The sequence below is a fragment of the Phascolarctos cinereus genome, unplaced genomic scaffold (genome assembly GCF_003287225.1).
Source record: "Phascolarctos cinereus isolate Bilbo 61053 unplaced genomic scaffold, phaCin_HiC Scaffold_4;HRSCAF=312, whole genome shotgun sequence".
NCBI classification, from domain to species: Eukaryota; Metazoa; Chordata; class Mammalia; order Diprotodontia; family Phascolarctidae; genus Phascolarctos; species Phascolarctos cinereus.
In genome coordinates this window covers 320,291,643-320,311,436 of record NW_027555847.1, presented here as the reverse complement: position 1 = coordinate 320,311,436, position 19,794 = coordinate 320,291,643, and the positions used below count along the sequence as shown (strand labels likewise).

At 37.7% G+C, this 19,794-nt stretch overlaps 1 protein-coding gene across 1 annotated transcript in view; it reads left to right on the top strand.

Moving 5' to 3' along the window:
• Positions 1 to 19,794, top strand: part of AP3B1 (adaptor related protein complex 3 subunit beta 1) — a 327,381-nt gene that overhangs the window by 151,901 nt on the left and 155,686 nt on the right. Inside the window, exon 14 of the mRNA XM_078153162.1 lies at positions 2,771 to 2,880. Within this exon, the coding sequence (XP_078009288.1) occupies positions 2,771 to 2,880 (110 nt within the window). The remainder of the gene's footprint in view (positions 1 to 2,770; positions 2,881 to 19,794) is intronic.

Sequence of the window (19,794 nt, the reverse complement as noted above, 5' to 3'; positions counted from 1 at the left end):
TGCTTATGTAGCTTCTATCCATACATTTCTAGGAAATTCTTTCCTTATTGTGACTGTAGGCCTTGTTACCTACCCTACTAAAAACCTTTTTTGCTTCTCTATCATTTTCATGGCTTATGAAGAATTTCCTGGGGCACGTCCTTCCCTAGCATGCCAATTATGTACTCCCTTATTCATTCAAAGTCCATTACAATTTCATAAGACCTGAAAGTTTTGCTTTTCAGTACTATAGAGTTGGCTTTTCTTAGGCATGGATAATTGGTATTATTGTCCTACATGGTGTATTATTGCAGATCTGTCCCTCCTTTTGTACCTTCTAAATACTTACATTCTGGAAACTTCATTTTCCTTGGCCAGTTGAATAGGATTTTAAAGTCAATCAGTGAGCAATGATCAAAGGAAATCAAGTTTGTTAAAATTTTATGCTCCCTTTTCAGTTATAAATGAAAGCTACTAGTATATAGCCTAAGAGGTAGCATAGAATAGCAGCTTTAGGATAAAAGGACCAAGGTTCAGACTCCACTGCCCATGTGACCTGGATCAAGTCTCTTGAGCAGTAGTTCAGTTTCTCCGATTGTCAAGTGAGAGAGTTGGGCTGGTTGATCTCTTGATCTCAAACAACTCTAATCCTGTGACTCTATGAGTATATGTTGCTTTCTTTTAGGGGTAGAATTGAATCAGGGGGATACTAATCTGGACTTAAATTCACCTCACAAAGGAAAACTCTTGAGTTGAAAGTGAGAAGACACTTGAGAAAAAGGGAATGTGTCATTTTGGATAGAGTTCATAATAGCAAAGGAAAAGAATCCTTAGTGTAGTTAATCTTTCATGAAACAGATTTTGAAAAGTCAGAGAAAGCATACCTGTGGTTCAGTGGTCAAAGGTCCTAACAAGAAGACTATTCAAGAGATGGAAGGCATCTGAAATGAAATTCTGCCTGCATAATCAAAATTGCTCCTATTAAGAAAAAAGAAGGGAAAATATCACATAATTGCTTGTAATGTAAAGCAAAAAGGATAGCAAATGTCATTGATTAGAGACTAAAGATTTAAAAAAAATTCATGACTGGCTGATTGTTTAAGAAAAATAAAATAATGAAATAGACTGGCAATCAGAATTTTGTGATGCTAGGATTATGTAAGCAGAAGATAAATAGGCATTTGGGAATCTTGTGTATTCTTACATAGGGTCAGAGTTTGAATTAGATGACTTTTACATCTGTTCTTACTCTTAATTCTAAGATTGTGTTGCTTTAGCATCAGCCTTATTTGTAATTTGACTTTCTGTTGCTTTTCTTTATAGTATGAATTTACTCCTGCCAAGCAGTTTGCATCTGCATTTGCATCTGTTATGTTCAGCTTCAAAAACTGCATATTTCATTCAAGTGATTACTACCTGTTACAGAATAAGCACCGAAATGCATGATTTATAAGTCTTAGAACAGCTTGCCTATTTAAAATTCTCATTAAAATGTGCAGGAGAATGTATTACTGAACCAGCAGATAATCTCTAAATCTTAAAAAAAAAAAGGAAGAGGAGCAAAAGAAATACAAAATCAGTGTCTTAATCTTTTAACAGAAATAGCTATATATACATCATTGTTAAAGTAGATTTGTCAGTTCCTATACTTGTCATGGCCAAAGTTTCTATTCTTTTTATTTAATGGCTAAGGTAACATTGTGGTGAGACATTGTCTGATTTTTAAGCCCTGCTACTAAAAACAATGTAACTGAAACCGGGAGTGGCTCATTAGGCCGGAGGTCTAGCAGCAGCTGCTTTCTTTGCTAGACTCTCTACCTTTGCTCTCATTGCCTCCCTTTACAGAGAGATAGGATGTTGGTATTTTAAGTGCTAAGGTCTCACAACTTTCCTAATATACCCCTGATTCCCCATCATCTCTTTAGTATTTTGAGAAAAACATCTTGCTGAAAAGCTGTTAGGATATTTAGGTCGTGTTTTTATTGATCCATATGAGATGTAGAATATTCTTTGTCAGCTTTGTCAGACAGTTAGAAGACATGCGTTTTTTTCCCTGGCTTTCCTCCTTCAAAGCTCTGTGGCTTTGGATAAGTACCTGAATCAGGTACTTAATCTATTCAGTAGAGAAGGTGGGTGGCCAATGGTGAATTTCCTTCCCAAGCAGGATTGTGAGCATTAAATGAGGCAATGTATGTGAAAGGTTTTGGAAACTGAAGGGCTACACAGAGGTATGGTAACAGTTGTACGAGGTTGATGAGGAGAACCAAGTTCTGTGCCGAGAATTTGAGCTGTGCCAACTGACCACCTCAGTTAGCCTCTCTTCCCTATGGTATTAGGGGATAGAGAAAGAGCACCAGTAGTAGAAAGGTACAGCTGGGCAAGAGGCAATGGAAACTGCATTCACTTACTTGTGGTAAGCACTAAACCTAAGGTTTTTACAGCACGCTCGTATTACCACATAGTCTTTTAAAAGCTTGGAGCGTTTTGTTATAGCTAGTTTATATTATGAACAAGAATACATGACTACACAAAGTTTTCAATGTGAGAGAATTCCTGCCGCCATAGTATTTGCTTCTACCAAACCATATTGCAACCCATCTGTGACTTATTTAAGTGACTTGCTTAGAGTTGCACAATTTCATAATTGTTATTGGTGAGATATGAACCTTGCTCTTCCTGACATCAAGAGCAGTGCTTTTCACTATGATACATTGCTGCTTGATTAATAAACATATGGTAAATTAACTTAACCATATGGTAATTTAAGATGTTTATTTTGTGTCTTTATCAGAAATAGTAGTTGCGGAAAGTGTGGTCGTCATTAAGAAATTGCTACAAATGCAGCCAGCACAGCATGGTGAGATTATCAGACACATGGCCAAGCTCTTGGACAGTATTACTGTGAGTAACTATAACTTTATATGTACATTTTCAAAGTAGATCTTTTCTTTTTGAGAAGCAAGGTTGTAGTTAGATGAAATAATGATTTGTCACCTGTAAGAAATGAAGATAAACAAGTCAGTAGTAGTCCATTCCAGTAGCTAGTAAGCTGAAATTTCTTTGCCCTCATTGCCAATATTATCAAATTGTCCTTAACTGAAAGTTTCACATACCACAGCAAATATGGCTTCTGGGTTAGGGCCCGCTTCTCCCTTGTCATGGCCCTAAAGATTTCTCTGCTGATAATCACTAATGATTCCATCAGAAGACAAACTGGAAGTACTAATAGGAAAACTCAAATTGTCTTCAAGTATATCCTCATGGATGATAATGGACCAAAAGCTGTGGTTATAGTAATATTGATAATCATTCTCATGTGGCTTTTAGACTTAGATCTGTACCAGACATTATATTGGACTTATTGAAAAGTTTCATCAGTAAATGAGCCCTTCTTAAATGGCAAGACTGTTTCAACAGTGTTCAGGTCTTGTAAACATGTTCAGCCTATTAGCTTTGAAGACTGGTTTTTGAAATTTAGTTTTGCTGGGTTGGATAAGGGGAGTGACTGAGTGAAAACAGCCTTCCCCAGTAGTTTGTTGATTGTAAGTTGAAGGGGGAGGGGGTAGTTGTAATTATAAAAGAAAACAATTAAACAGAACTATGAACTACCTGGAGATGACATCAGTAGACAGGCCACTCTAGCATGCCTAGGCAAAAGCATAGCAGTTCATTTAGTTGGAAACATTAAGCAAAATATGACTTACATGAAAAATACTTAACCTTTTTTTTTGTGTCAGAGACCACAAAGACTATGGAACTCTTCTCAGAATATTGTTTTTAAATGCATGAAATAAAATACATAGAAATGCAAAGGAGAGATTATTTATGCTAAAATAAAATATTTTTTAAAACAAATTCTGGGACCCCAGGTTATGAACCCCTGATTTAGAGTCAAGCACAAGCAGCCCTAACTCTCCAAATAATTATCACAAATCCAAATCTAAGAATTGTAATCATTATGTATGAATGCATTGGAAGACCACTTTGTGTATTGGCCTTGTCATCTGTCCCAGTAGATATAAATAGTTGACCTCCCTCAATAGTGTCACCTTCCAACATGAAGGACAGTGATAAAGGATAATAATTACTACTAGCCACATTGGAACCACCTTCATAGGACTGTGCTTGATAATCCAAATCAGATTCCTAACAATTTATGAATTTGAATTCTGACTGCCAAGGACATCTTTTTGTGATTAATGATTGGTTTTAAAAAAGGCTCTCTCTAGCATTTACATTATCATTGCAACAGCGAAATAGCAATATCAAGTCCAGTTTGTTTTTTTCCTGAAAAGACTATAGACAAAATTATTTTTTTTTCTGTATAGCTTTATAGGTGCACTTAAGTATGTCTTCTCCTTATTCTCATCAAGTGTGTTACAGATAGATGTGATTTGTTGCTTAGCATAGGTCAGTGAAGGCCCCTAAGTTCTTATAAAATATCCTTATTGAAGCCTGCAAAAATTTTTGCTTGCTAAATTTTAGTAGGCCTTTCCTATTAGTGTTGCAAAATAATGCATTTGTTCTAAGTGAGCAACAGTAGCCCACAAAAGTAGCCTGTTAATGATCTGGGTCATGTTATCTTTTATTAATAAGTTTTTTATACTGTCCTTTACTATATTATAAGCAATATTTCTTGTATTTTGCATTGCAGAAATATCATTAGAACATACTTGGCATGCCTTGTAGAAGTTACATTATTTAAGTTTAGTGTACTATGTATATTCTGGTTTGAATTGCTTTACAAGTTTAGCAGAATTTCAGCTTTATGAATAGGCATATGAAAGTATATAGAAAGAATAATTTCTTTTGTTTATAGTAGTTACTTAGTTCTGAATTATAGTTTAGTGATTATACTCATAAATGAGCTGAACATTGTAGAAGAGATGACATTAGCTATGTCTTATGAATAGTACTCAGAATGGTTTTTTTTGTTTAGAAAAAAAAACTGTCTTGTTTTGAAAGCTGAAATTTGATAAAACCTTATGAAAGTTGGACCTAACTGATATGAGAACAATGGCTTCCTACTGATTGATGAGTAAATTCCAAGCTCCTTTGTCTTGTAGTAGGGGCCCTCTACATTCTGGTGCATTAGTCCAGCTGACAGGGCACCAGTCTCTTCTCTTGGAACTAGTTGAGTTAGGGCCACTCACGTCAGCATTTGGAATCAGAACTCTTTTTGAGAGTTCCTAGGAATGTAAAAATGAGGAAATATGATCATTTTCTCCCGTACTTTTAAATTCCTACATTTGGTGGCAAAGATCTCTTGAAGTGATTGATTATGTGATAAATGAACATTCACATTAAGGAGGTAAAAAAAAGGAAAATTCCTACATATAAGACTCATGGGTACAAATGAAAATCAAAGGTTCTTTTGTATAATAAGGCCTTAGGAGGGCTGCAGTCAAGACGTAGGACTGCAGTCCTCCAAATCTGTGCAGATATAGAGGTAATGATCTCTTAAAACAATTTCCCAGGGAAAATCCTATCTTTGACATGGCTGAGGAATATAAAGAACAAAAGTTCCAAAGTTTGTGTCCAAATTTCTGCTTTAATTGTTAATTCTCCTGAACCAGTTTCTAGGTTCCATAAGCAGATTTGCTGAATAGATTAACATAACTTGGGTCCATTTGTTGAATTCTGTATATCTTGAAGTGTCTTACTGTTATGAACTGAGCCATCAGGCAGTTGCTCAGAGCTAAAAGTCCTGATATGCTTGGTCCCAAGCTACTTTTCCCTGCCTTATTTTTTACTACTTTCCTATATTCTCTAACTTACCTAATCAGTGGTTTTTAAAGTGGAAGATTCAAGGCAATTCATGGTGATGTGAGAAGAAAATATCAGGTGCTCTGATGCTATACTTGTGTGGCCCATGTGTCCATGTGGTACAGTACATGTCATGTAAAGTACACAGGGAATATTGAAGGAAGAAGTGGAGTTCCACAACACATGGGGGTTGACAGAGATGATCTCATTTATTTGTATTGCATATCAGTGTATTTAGTTTATATATGTCCAGGTAAGTAGATTTATTATTTATTTTATTTAGTTGTAGTGAAACCAATACTCACAAAGTAAGAAAAGTAACTTAAACAGATTTCCTTTGAACAAACAACAGTTTGAAGACACTACTAATAATATGAGCATAAGTAAACAACCAGAAAATGGCAGAGCTGAATTTTGTCTTGCTTGTGGCATGAGCTCATTATCAGCCACATTACTGGGTAAAAATATCACCATCTAATCAGATGTGACAAGAAGTTGGCCAAAAAGATTTGGAATTGTCATAAAGATTAGGTGAAATGCAGATTTACATCCACTGTTGTTAATAATGAACTTCACCCTGTGTATGTTGTACCTTGGGATGTTAGATAATTAGTAAGACATTTACAAACTAAGCTCTTGTTGCAGAAATCAGTGTGTTCTGTTTATTAAAAATACTATCTACACGCTTAACATAGAAACTGAATTTTCTAACCTGTTTAAATGTCTGCCAAATAGAGTTTCAGCAGGTTTGGACCCCATTTTTTAAGAATGTAAAAATATTACACCTTTGGATTTGTTTGGAAGAAAAACTGACGTCAGTGATGGACATTTTATTAGCTGAATTTCAACAAAAACTCTTCTGACTGGATGGGATTAAAAAATGAATATCATGATTTAGTAAGAACAATGAGGCACTTCTTCCAGTAGATCTATGTATTTTTGTGACATCTTTTCTTATTTATGACATCTATCAAAACCAAGTATTGAAGGAAGCTGAACTTAGAACTAGGTTTTTGAACATCTGTAGCCAAAGCATTAAACCAAGTATTTCAAAAATAACAATGCTTGTTCAATCACTTAATTTTAGTAAGAGCAAAATTTTTGTGGAAATAAAATTTTTTAATGTAAAAATATTTAATTCATCTTTATCTGCTTTTAGAAAATTTTTGTTTTTATAATTCACATGGTATACAGTATGTACATTCATATGAATTATAACTGATATTTTGAGGAATATACTCAGACATTTTTACTGGTAGGGATACATGATGGAAAATGTTTGGAGATCACAGATCTAATTATTCCCTGAATACCTCTTAGTCTTTTCTCATTTTTTCCTCTCTTCCTCTCAGTTAAATGCCTACTATGTGTGAGCACCAGGAAGACAAAAACAAAAGCAAAACATCTTATGCCTTTAAGCTGCAAGTACATTGCCTTGAAAGCCTTATTGTGCTACCTCCCTGTTAATACTCTCTAACACTTGTAGGCTTTCAGAATTGGAAGGCACTTCAGAAGTTATCTAGTTACAATTGTATTTTGTCAGGAATTACCTCTATAATATCCCCGAGAAAGTAATCATCTGGTCCAGGGCTTCTTAAACTTTTTCCACTCACGATCCCTTCAGCGCTTCTTAAACTGTGGGTCGCTACCTACGATTTAAGAAGTACTGAATTCTAATCTCCATTTGAAGACCTCCTGGTGATGAAGAAGTCACCATTTTGTCAGGCAGGGCATTCTTATTTTGGGCAACTGTCATAATTAGGGAAATTTTTCTTTACACTGAGTCACATTTACCCCACCAACTTTGAACTGTTGCTCCTAGATCTTCCTTCTGGGGCCATATATAATCTCTCTTCTGTATGACAGCCCTTTAAACAGGTAGAGCTATCATTCCCCTTGACTCTCTTTTACCTTCCAATTAATCATCTCAAGTTCCTTTAGTCAAATTTTGTAAGACTTGGTTTTGGTATTCCTCCACATTGGTTCTCTCATTCTCATTCCTCCTCTGGACATGCTCCATTTTGTCTGCTTTGCCCATAGACTAGTGCTGTTTTACACAAATGAATTATCATGACATCTAAAAGGTGGTTTTGAGAACTAACTCTAGTATTCCCAGTGTCTGACTAGGGCTGAGTGCTGTAGGACTATTAACACTCTGGTTTTACACTTTTTGGTTCAAGGAATGGAGGTCAATATAAAATCCACTTTCTGAGATTGCCACATCCCACTGTTGATTCCTATTGAACGGGAAGTCCATTAAGACATCTCTGCCCCCCCCAGCTTTTTTTCACAAGAAATGACCACCCACACTTTTCCTATCTTGTAATTGTTTAGTTGATTTCTTATTGAACCCAAACATAAGACAAATAAAAAGAGTTAAATCAAAGCAATTGGTATATTGACTGTATATATAGCATTTCACAACTGTAGTTCTTTAATTCTCCACCAAAGAAGAAGAATAATTCTTCCTATCTTCTCCTAAGCCAAGATTGATCATTATAGTTATCTGGGAGCCAAGGTGGTGGAGTAAAAAGGTAGTTGCTCTCACTCTCCCCTATCAATCTCTGAAAACCCAGAAAATATCACCCCAGAAAAAAACCCTGGAACAACTGAACTAGAAGAAAGATGGGGAGCAGCAGTGCAGCAGCCCAGCAAATGGGTCTCCCAGTGCCTCAGCAAAAATAAGGGAAGCAGCACTACAAAGTGCCCCAGGCGGATAAGCATCCTGCAGCATTCATCTGAAAGGAGCCAAAGAAAGCAACCTAAAGTCTTCATAAAGCCCCAGCCTTGCTGATTCCAACCCAACACCAGATAAGCTATCAGAATCCCAGGAAGAGATCCTGAAGCCCAGGTGGTAGAGCAGGCAAACACCAACACCTGGACCTCTGAATGCCTGAGTGAGGGTGGGGAAATCAGTGGAAACCAGCTCAGAAAATCACCAGGTGCCTCAGCACTTAACTGCAAAGGAATCTCCCAGTGCATTGGCGGAAACGAGGGAGGCAGCATTGCAAAGGGGCCCCAGACAGATAAACACCCTGCAGCACCCATCTAAAAGGAGCTGAAGAAAGCTAAAGGAAAGGAAAAGCAGGCAACCTAGAATTGCCTGAAAGTTCCAGCCTTGCTGATTCCAGCCCCACACAAGGTAAGCTGCCAAAACTCTGCAGCCTCCAATTGCCAACATAAGAGGGCCAAGCACACAAAGCCAGTGACCAAGACCTAGTCTCCCAACCCAAAGAAGCTTGGGTCAGTGTGCCCTCTGTTCCCCAGCAGGACAGCTCAATCTCTTTAAAGGCCAGGGAATAAAGAAACCAGGAGTAAAAAGAAACATATCACAGATTCATATTATGAGAAGAGTGGAGATCAAGACAGAAATTCTGAAGAGGACAACATTGTCAAGAAACCCACATCTGAAACAACAAAAGGGAATATGAAGTGGTCTGAAGCCCAAAAAGCCTTCTTAGAAGAGCTCAAGAAGGATTTTAAAAGTCAAATGAGAGAGGTAGAAGAGTCCTTAAAAATACAATTGGCCAATTCGAAAAAAAGTACACTGAAGAAAACAAGTCCCTAAAAAACACAATTGACCAATTGAAGAAGGAAGTACAAAAACTAACCGAAGAAAACAATCTGTTAAAAACTAGAATTGGACAAATGGATCATTATATTAGTAATAATTTTAGTGGCTTTAAAAATATTATTGAAATTAGTATGTAGATTTTCTTGTAGGTTGTGCTTACTTATTCTGCCTCAGTTTGTACAAGTCTTCTGATGTTTCTCTGAATTCATCATATTCTTACATTACATTCATATGCCACAGTTTGTTTAGTCATTCCTCACTGTTGAGATCTTTTTGAATCCTGATTTTGTCATTCAACATGTTAGTTATTCCTTCTATCTTCATGTTGTCTGAAAATTTGATATGCATGTCATCTATTCCTTCATCCAAGTCATTGATAAAAATGTTGAACAGAACAAGGGGAAGGATAGATCCTTGGGGCAATCCACTAGATACCTCTCTCCAGTTTGACATTGATCTGTTAGTGATTACTCTTGGAGTCCAGACATTCCACCCAGTTCTAAATTTCCCTAACTGTGCTGTCATCTAGCATGTATGTCTCTGTCTTGTCCACTAGATATCACGAGACACTGTCTGATGCCTTGTTGAAATCCAGTTATTTTTATTTCAGTAGCATTCCCAGTATCTATCAGCCTAGTAACCCTGTCAAAAAGGAAATGAGTTTAGTCTGGCATGACCTGTTTTTGATAAAGCATTGCTTACTCCCTGTGAGCCCCACTTCCCTTTCTAGATGTTCAGAAGCTATTCCTTTAAGAGTGCCTTCAAGATTTTTGACAGGAACTGAAGTCAAGCTCATTGGCATATAGTTTGAAGAATCTACCTTCTTTGCCTTTAAAAATCAATGCACTACTTCTCTGGCTCTTCATGATCTTTAGGAGGTCACTGACAGCAGCTTCTTTTCCCAGACTGATCACATGTCATGCCTCACCCATTCCACATTTTAGCCAAACTTTTAAGCATGCTGTTCTCCATACAAGACATTCTCTCTCCTGTTCCTGTACTCTAGGACAAATTTTTTTCCAAGTTAGAACACTTTCTCTTCTCACTTCCTTCATGGCTCAATTCAAGAGTTACCGCTTTTAAGATGCTTTTCCTGATTCACTTAGTGCACACCCTGTCCCGATTACCTTGTATTTATTTTCATTTCCCACAGCTCCCTTTCTCTTCTGCAGCAGTGATTGGTAGGAGTGATGAAAATCTTATGTGAACCCTCAAGCTCTTTAGTTCCTTGTCAAGGCCCTCATCATTCCTGGCAATGTTCTCCAAGTTCCTTCTAGCAGACGTATTTATTCCTTTATGAGTTGCTGAAAATGGTAGTCTTCTTCAGGGTTGTGTGCCTTGAGAAGTTCTCCCTTCTCCAAATGCATGGTTTGGGAAAGCAGCAGAATTACTTCTTTTTTGTTGCAGGTCAACATGGCCACCTGGCTATTGCCATTTATCTCTTCTTTATTTAATGAGTACTGAATGGCTTCCTTGTTGGTAACAACTTTGAATCCCTGTTATCACTCTTTGAGGGAGGGGGAATAAGCATCCATTAAAGCATTTAGTAAGTACCAGACACTGTGCTAAGTGCTTTATAAATACTATCTAATTTTATCCTCACAATAATCCTGAGGTAGGTACAATTATTACATCATCCCCCTGTTACAGTTGAAGAAACTGAAGCAGACTGGTAAAGGGACTTAGCCAACCAGGGTCACACAGCTAGGAAGTATTTGGGGCCAAAACTCAGGTCTTTCTGATTCCAGACCCGTATCTGTTGTTCCACCCACCTGCCTTTGGAATGTAGGACTCTGAGAAAGTCATTTACTTCTCTTTGCCTGTTTCCTCACATATAAAGGGAGTCCACTCCCTTCTAACTCTACGTTTCTTTTTTTTTTTTTAATTTTGTATTTGAAAACATATGTTCGTGTTTATTTTACTTTCCTATATGTAATGGAATGTAAGCTCCTCTTGGACATGAATTACTTCATATTTCTCTTAGTGTTTCAAGCACCTAGCTCATAACAGGTGTTTAATAAATGTTTGCTGGTGGGATGAATGATAGCACACAGTTTCTAAGTGCTGAGTGGGAAACTGTGACATTCATTCTTGTCCACATTCTTTTTTTTTTCTTCTCCACATTCTTGCCAGAGGTCTTTGTGCTCCTTTTTTCATAGTTCTGATCATCACAGTTAAAAAAGTATTGAAATTGAAATGTCATTATTAAAAAGGGAAAATAAAAACTTAGACTGTGTAATAACTTATACCACAATTTCAGAAATGTTTATATTACTTATGACCTGAAAGTAGAATGGTATACCAAACTCACTTTGTGCTTATAGGATCCTTTTTTTCTGGATGATATATTCCAAGCTCTTTGGTTTTATCCAATCTTAGATATACAATGTTTTCTAAAATTTTAAATTAATGACAACTTTTTGGGTACTATTTGCCTCTTTTTTTTTGTAAGTGAAAATTTTTACAGCTACACAAGTAACGATACTGTTTCTCAGATTTGCTATTCATCTTTCATATCTTCCTCATCAAAACAGTAATTTCTTTATACTGAGAGATTTCTGTTTTCCTATGGGTCATAGTATTCCCCTGGAAATATAACAATAATGTTTGTAGAGAGCTTGACACTGATCATTCTATCAGTTTGTTTAAAGGGCAGTTCTCAAATCCTGTCTGTCAGCATTGTTTAAAATAAATAAATAAATGAAAGTATTGCTCCCTTTGTTAATTAACTATAGTTACAATTGATGCTATTTAGCTTTTGGCTTAAATTTTACAACTTTATTGACACATTCCCTGGAGTGAAGGTTCAAAGTATCCATTAATTCCTTAAAAACTTGTTGCACAGTGTTCCTGGTATTTATGTTCACTGCTAAATTGCTCCCCAGGTGGCAGATGCACTGGAGCTCCACCAGTATAAGCTTGACCTGATAGATCCATGTGCTTGATCTTTGTCCTGCACTTTTTTCTCTTCAGGCTAATGCAAGAGGTTTGTTTGTTTTTTTTTTTTAACCTGAGCCTTTTTAGTAATTTCCCATTGGCATACTTAGAAAATGGACGTAGAGTCTAAGAAAATGGAAAGCTATAACATTTCACAAAATTTGCAGCTGTGTACCAGACATATTTTGTTATCATCATGATACTCTTTTCATGCATGCTTTTTTCTGACAAATGTAATTCCCCCACCCCAAGTTCTACAGAAGAAATACATTTAATAAGGCTTTCTTTCTCCTATTGTTCTTATGTTTTAAATACACAGGGAGGTCCATAAGATGGCCTATCTTTAATCTGACAAAATACTCTTTATGCAACATGTAGAAGTTATTAGTAAGATTTCTGGATCCCCTTATTTGTTATTCAACTTTCCTGAAAACTTTTTCTTCATCAGTAAGATCTTTCCTTTTTTCTCACTAGTCTTTATTTTCCTTCTGATGGAAACTGCATAAATATTTTGGAACTTTTAAAATTAATTTTTAAAAATAAATTTATTTATTTTCAACTTTCAACATTCACTTCCATAAGATTTTGCTTTCCAAATTTTCTCTCCATCCCCCCCCAAAGGCATGCAAATTGATGAAGGCTCAACATGTACATTCATATTAAACCTATTTTCATATTAGTCATATTGTAAAGAAGAATTAGAACCAATGGGAGAAACCTCGAGAAAGAAGAAACAAAAGAAAAGAGAGCACATAATATGTTGTGATTTATATTCAGACTACATAGTTCTTTTTTCTGGATTTGGACAGCAAGCATTTCCTTCATGAGTCTTTTGGAGTTGTCTTAGATCTTTGAATTGCTAAGAAGAGATAAGTCAATCAGTGTTAGTCATCACGCAATGTGGCTGTTACTGTGTACAATGTTCTCTTGGTTCTGCTCACTTCACTTATCATCAATTTATCTAAGTCCTTCCAGATTTTTCTGAAGTCTGCTTGTTCATCATTTCTTTTTTTTTGAGGTTTTAAAAAAATTTATTTATTTTTATTTTTCAATATTCACTTCCACAAGTTTTTCAGTTCCAAATTTCTCACCCCTCCCCCCACCCCAAGATGGCATGCATTCTGAATACCCCTTCCCCTAGTCTGCCTTCTCTTCTATCTCTCCCCCCCTCCCTTCTCTCATCCCCTTCCCCTTCTACTTTCCTGTAGAGCAGGATAGACTTCTGTACCCCATTTCCTGTATTTCTTATTTCCCAGTTGCATGTGAAAACATTTTTTTTGAAACATGTGTTTTTAAAACTTTGAGTTCCAAATTTTCTCCCTTCCTCCCTCCCCACCCACCCTCATTGAAAAGGCAAGCAACTCAATATAGGTTGTACATGTGCAGTTATGCAAAACACTTCCATAGTAGACATGTTGTGAAAAACTAACTCTATTTCCCTTAATCCTATCCTGCCCTCCCATTTATTCTATTCTTTCTTTTGACCCTGTCCCTCCTCAGAAGTATTTGCTTCTGATTACCCTCTTTCCCAATCTGCCCTCCTTTCTATCACCCCCCTGCTCTCTTGTCCCTTCTCCCCCTATTTTCCTGTAGGGTAAGACAGATTTCCATACCCAATTGAATGTATATGTTGTTCTCTCCTTAAGCCAAATCCTATGAGAATAAGATTCCCTCATTCCCTCTCACCTTCCCCTGTTTCCCCTCCACTGTGAGAGATTTTTCTGTTTTTTTTTGTTTGTGAGATAATTTACCCCATTCTAACTCTCCCTTTCTTCTCTGAGTATCATCCTCTGTCATCCCTTAATTTTATTCTCCAGATATGACCCCTTAATCTTCAACTCACCCTGTGCCCTCTGTCTGTCTATCTATCTATCTATCTATACATACATACAATTTTTTTCCTTCAACTACCCTAATACTGACAAAGTTCTCATGAGTTACAAATATCATCTTTCCATGCAGGAATGTAAACAGTTCAATCTTAATAAGTCTCTTATGATTTCTCTTTCCTGTTTACCTCTTCATGTTCCACTGGAGTCCTGTATTTGAAAGTCAAATTTTCTGTTTAGCTCTGGTCTTTTCATCAGGAATGCTTGAAAGTCCTCTATTTCACTGAATGACCATTTTTTCCCCTGAAGGATTATACTCAGTTTTGCTGGGTAGGTGATTCTTGGTTGTAATCCTATCTCCTTTGCCCTCCTGAATATTATATTCCATGCCCTGTGGTCTCTTAATGTAGAAGCTGCTAAATCATGTGTTATCCTGATTGTGTTTCCACAGTACTTGAATTGTTTCCTTCTGGCAGCTTGTAATATTTTCTCCTTGACCTGGGAACTCTGGAATTTGGCTACAATATTCCTAGGAGTTTTCCTTTGGGGATCTCTTTCAGGAGGAGTCTGTGGATTCTTTCCATTTCTATTTTGCCCTCTGGTTCTAATGTATCAGGGCAGTTTTCCTTGATAATTTCTTGAAAGATGATGTCTAGGCTCTTTTTTTGATCATGGCTTTCAGATAGTCCAATAATTTTTAAATTCTCTCTCCTGGATCTATTTTCCAGGTCAGTTGTTTTTCCAATGAGATATTTCACATTGTTTTCTAATTTTTCATTCTTTTGGATTTGTTTTACAGTGTCTTGATTTCTCATAAAGTCACTAGCTTCCAATTGCTCTATTCTAATTTTTAAGGAAGTATTTTCTTCAGTAACCTTTTGGACTTCCTTTTCCATTTGGCCAATTTCTTTTAGGCATTTTCTCCTCATTGGCTTTTTGGACCTCTTTTGCCATTTGGGTTAGGCTATTTTTTAAGGTGTTATTTTCTTCAGTATTTTTTTGGTCTCCTTTAGCAAGCTGTTGACTTGTTTTTCATGATTTTCTTGCATCACTCTCATTTCTCTTCCCAGTTTTTCCTCTGCTTCCTTTACTTGCTTCTCAAAATCCTTTTTTGAGCTCTTCCAAGGCCTGGGACTGATTCATATTTTTCTTGGAGGCTTTGGATGTAGGAGCTTTGATTTTGTTGTCTTCTAGTTGTATGTTTTGATCTTCTTTTTCACCAAAGTAAGATAATATAGTCTGACTCTTTTTGTGCTGCTTGCTCATGATCCCAGCCAATTACTTGAGTTTTAAACTCTTTGTTAAGGTAAGAGTCTGCTTCCAATGTGGAGAGTGTACTGTCCCAAGCTTCAGGGGTTTGTGTAGCTGTTTTCAGAGATACTTGTAGGGACCTGTAAATTTTCAGTTCTTCCAAGGTGGTATGATAAGGGGCGAGGTGTTTACTCCTTTCCTGGCCTGTGACCACAAGTATTCCTTTCTGTCCCATGACTGTGAAGAGGGGTTCCTCTCCACAGCCACTACAAGCTCCACCATGCCAGCACTCCTCCTCACTCCAGCACTGCCGCCCAGAACTGTGACTCAGAGCTACACACGGGCAAAGCAAGAGATTCCTGCCTCAGCACTGGCAAAGAGATCCCTGCAGTCCCTCTCTGATCAGCCACTGGATTCCCCCTCAGTCTGTGGGCGGGAAGCTCTGGAAGCAGCTGCCTCACCCCTCCCGCCCCCGCCCATGCTCTTGGGGAATGGAGCTGAAACCCTGCCTTCCTCTCTGACGACCGAGAGAAACAGACTTTTCCCACAGACCTTCAAAGTTGTCTTTGGCATTTGTGGATTGAGGAGTCTGGAAACCTCCACAGTTGCCCGTGATTCAGTCCTCTGAGGCCTGCTCCAGGTTTGTTGTGGCCTGCACGCCCATGCTGCGCTGCACTCCCATCCCGGCGTGATACACCTTTCTGATCAATCATCCAGGTTGTCTTGGGCTGGAAATTTATTTCACTCTGTCTTTTTGTGGGTTCTGCTGCTTCGGAATTTGTTTAGAGCCATTTTTATGAGTATTTGGAGGGGTTTGGGGGAGAGCTCAAGCAAGTCACTGCTTTCACTCCGCCATCTTGGCTCTGCCCCCTTGTTCATTATTTCTTATAGCACAATAGTATTCCATTACATTCGTATACCACAACTTTTTCAGCCATTCCCCAACTGATGGGCATCCCCTCAATTTCCAGTTCTTTGCCATCAGAAAAAGAATTACTATAAATATTTTTGTACATGTGGATCCGTTTTCATTTTTTTATGGTCTCTTTGAGATACAGACCTAGAAGTGGTATTGCTGCGTCAAAGAGTATGCACAGTTTTCTAGCCCTTTGTGCATATTTCCAAAGTGTTCTCCAGAATGGTTGGATCAGGTTACAACTCCATCAACGGTGCATTAGTGTTCCAATTTTCCCACATCTTCTCCAGCATTTATAATTTTCTTGTTTTGTCATATTAACCAATCTGATAGATGTGATGTGGTACTTGAGGACTTTTTTTTTAAGCAACAACTGATTAAATACAAGGTGAAAAGACGCCATGTTTCTCAAAGAATTCAAAATTAGCTAAGACACAAAATATGTGCATATATAATAATGAAAAGGGGGAAACGAAATCTAATAGGGGAGACATACACACTTCATAAGTCACTTGAGTTTATTTTTTCTTTTTACAAAATTTCAATTCGAGTACACTTTGTGGCTTGCAAATTATTATATTCTTGGCCAAATAAACACTTACCAGAACTACTTTTTCTCGTTATCTACTTCTCTTCAATATATTCCTGATACCCTTCAGCACTATCCTCCTATAACTTCATGAGGATAAATTTTGCACATCATTGCTTCAGAGAGCTGAACTCTTATCTTTGTAAGAACCTTCTCCACCAATAGTCACCTAGTTGTCACCTAATAAGTGCCTTAGAAAGTTGCTTGGGGTTCGGAGAGGTTGTGACTTGCTTATCAGTGGTAGGATTTGAATCTAGATATACCTTGCTGCACCTCTACACTGTGCTTCCTCTATATTGACTCTGTGTGTGTGTGTGTGTGTGTGTGCCCGCGCGCACTGGCATGCATGCAAGCTCAACTTCATGTGAGTCAAACTACCTCCTGCTGAGAAAACTCCCTTTACTAAAGCACTTAGCTCAGTGCCTGTCACAAAGCAGGTTCTATATAAATGCTTATTTCATTCCCTTCCCTTCCTTAATGCAGATCTATATTTTCTCTGCAACTTAGTCTTAGGCAATTGCTTGAGGCATTCTTAAACTTAAGTGACTTGCCTAGCATCACACAGGGCAGGGTATGTCATAGGCAGGCCTTTAACCCAGTCTTTTAGGCCAACTGCCTATCCTCACACTGTGCTGGCTTTTTACATGAGTAAGATAGAGAAGATTCAGGGGAAAAAAATGCTATTGAAAAGATCCTAATTTTATTGTTTTAGTTCTGTAACTTCTCAGATTTTATATATGTATATTTTGTATGTGTATATGTACACATATAAAATCTGAGAAGTTACAGAATATTATGTGATCAACTAACATAATCTTAGGCTTGGGTGGATGGTGTTGATTTTGTTATTTCCATAGTATAAGGATCTCCCTAGTGGGGAAACTCCCTGTACCAATGTAAACTATCAACTCTTTTGCAACTTGTAGTCCATTCCTGTGGTGCTGTTCAACAGAATTGCAGCAAGTCATGCAACTTTGTTGACTGTTCCCCCTGCAAGTTCATCTTATCTCATCTAAAGGAGCTGTCACTACAGCAAAACATTTCTTTTATTCCTCCCTAATTGAATTTTTATCCTACTCCTTATAGGGACTGTTTCAGAACTTCTCTCCCCTCGTCAAACATTCCATACCAATCTTTCTTCCCATCTTCACAACTAAAAAACTCACTTTTAACTGTATTAAGAAAATAGAAGCTCTTAGTTGTGAATTTCCTCTTCTCCCCTTCTCTTCATTTCACGACCCCTTGACATCTCCTATTCTCTCCTTTATCCTAGTCTCTGATGAAAAAACCAACCACTTTTCATGTATCCTTCACCTCATCCTCCCCTGTCATCTCTAGTAGGTTGCTTCCACTGTCGGCCCCCACCTCAACTATCAATCTCTCCCTATCTGCTTGTTCCTTCCCTGCTGCCTACAAACATGCCCACATTTCCCCAATCTTGTTATAACGCTCACTAGATCCTAACTATCCTCCAAGATATTTTTCTGTATCTTTTCTCCCATTCTCAGCCAAACTTCTTGAAAAATCTGTCTGTACTTGTTGCCTTCATTTCTTCTCCTTTCTTCTCTAAATCTTCTGCAGTCTAGCTTCCAACTTTATCTGTCATTTGAACTGGCTCTTTTGAAAGTCACAAATGATTGGTACCTTTTCTCAGTTCTCCTTCTCAACCTCTCTGCAATATTTGACACCATTGGCTGCACTCTTGTATTCTCTCTCCTCTTTGGGTTTTCCTGATGCTGTTCTCTTGTTTATCTCCCTACTGGTCTTGACTGCTCCTTCTTAGCCTCCTTTGCTGAATCAAGCTCTTCACTGTGGGTATGCCTCAAAAAAATCTGTCCTCAGACCTCTTTCCTTCTCTTTATGATCTTTTTATTTGTAACCTTGTTAACTTACAGGTTTGATTTTCTTCTCCATGCTACTGATTCCTAGATTGATAATTTTAGCCTTAGTCTCCCTTCTCAGCTCCAGTCTCTCACCTCCACCTGCCTACCACACATTTTTCACTTGATGTGTCCCATAGGCATTTCAGACTCTGTATTTCCAAAACTAAAATCATTGTATTCTTTTTGAATCTCACCCTTGTAATAATCTCCCTATATCCATCGAGGGGACTCCTCTTGTCCCTGTCACCCAGCTTCACAAATTCAATGTTATTTTCAGCTCCTCACTCTCACCTCACATTCTCAGTTTGCAAATCTTGTCATTTCTGCCTCTGCCCCATGTTTTGCATCTGTACCCTTCTTTCTATTCATGTAACCACTAAACCAGTTCAGGATCTCATTATCACTTATTCCTCCTTCTCCCTGCTTTCCATCTTCCCTTTGCGTGTTGTCTTCCCCCACTTGAAAGTAAGCTTCTTGAAAGCAGTGATTGTTTTTGCTTGTGTTTGTATCCCTGATGCCTCACATAGTGAGTGCTAAATAAATGCTTGTTGTTACTTACATTTTAAGTGGATACTTGCTGTAGCCTCTTCGTTGGTTTCCCTTTTCGAAGTCCTTCCCCTCACCAATCCAACCTTAACCCAGCTGTGTAAGTAATTTTCCAGAAGTGCAGTTCCATGTCACTTCCTACTTAGTAAACTCTAGTGACTCCATTTCCTCCAAGATCAGATAAAAGTCCTCTCCTTTACATTTAAAGCACATCATAGCTGCTCCCAACCTCCCCTTCCAATACTGTTGTTCTTTCCATGCAGTTCTGTAGTACAAGGAGAAATAAGCTCCTTGATTTTTCTTCCTTTGTGATGTTCCTTCTCCTGCCTCTGGCCTTTTGCTATCTCTTTCTCCCATTGCCTAGAATGTATTTCCTCCTCCCTGCTGACTCTCAGAATCCCTTTTTAAGGTTCAGCTCTGCCATAAAACCTTTCCTCATAACTCCAACTGTTAGCACATTTAAAAAAAAATCAACTTATATTTACATTGCACATGCTTATAAATGCTCATGTCTCTACCAGCTA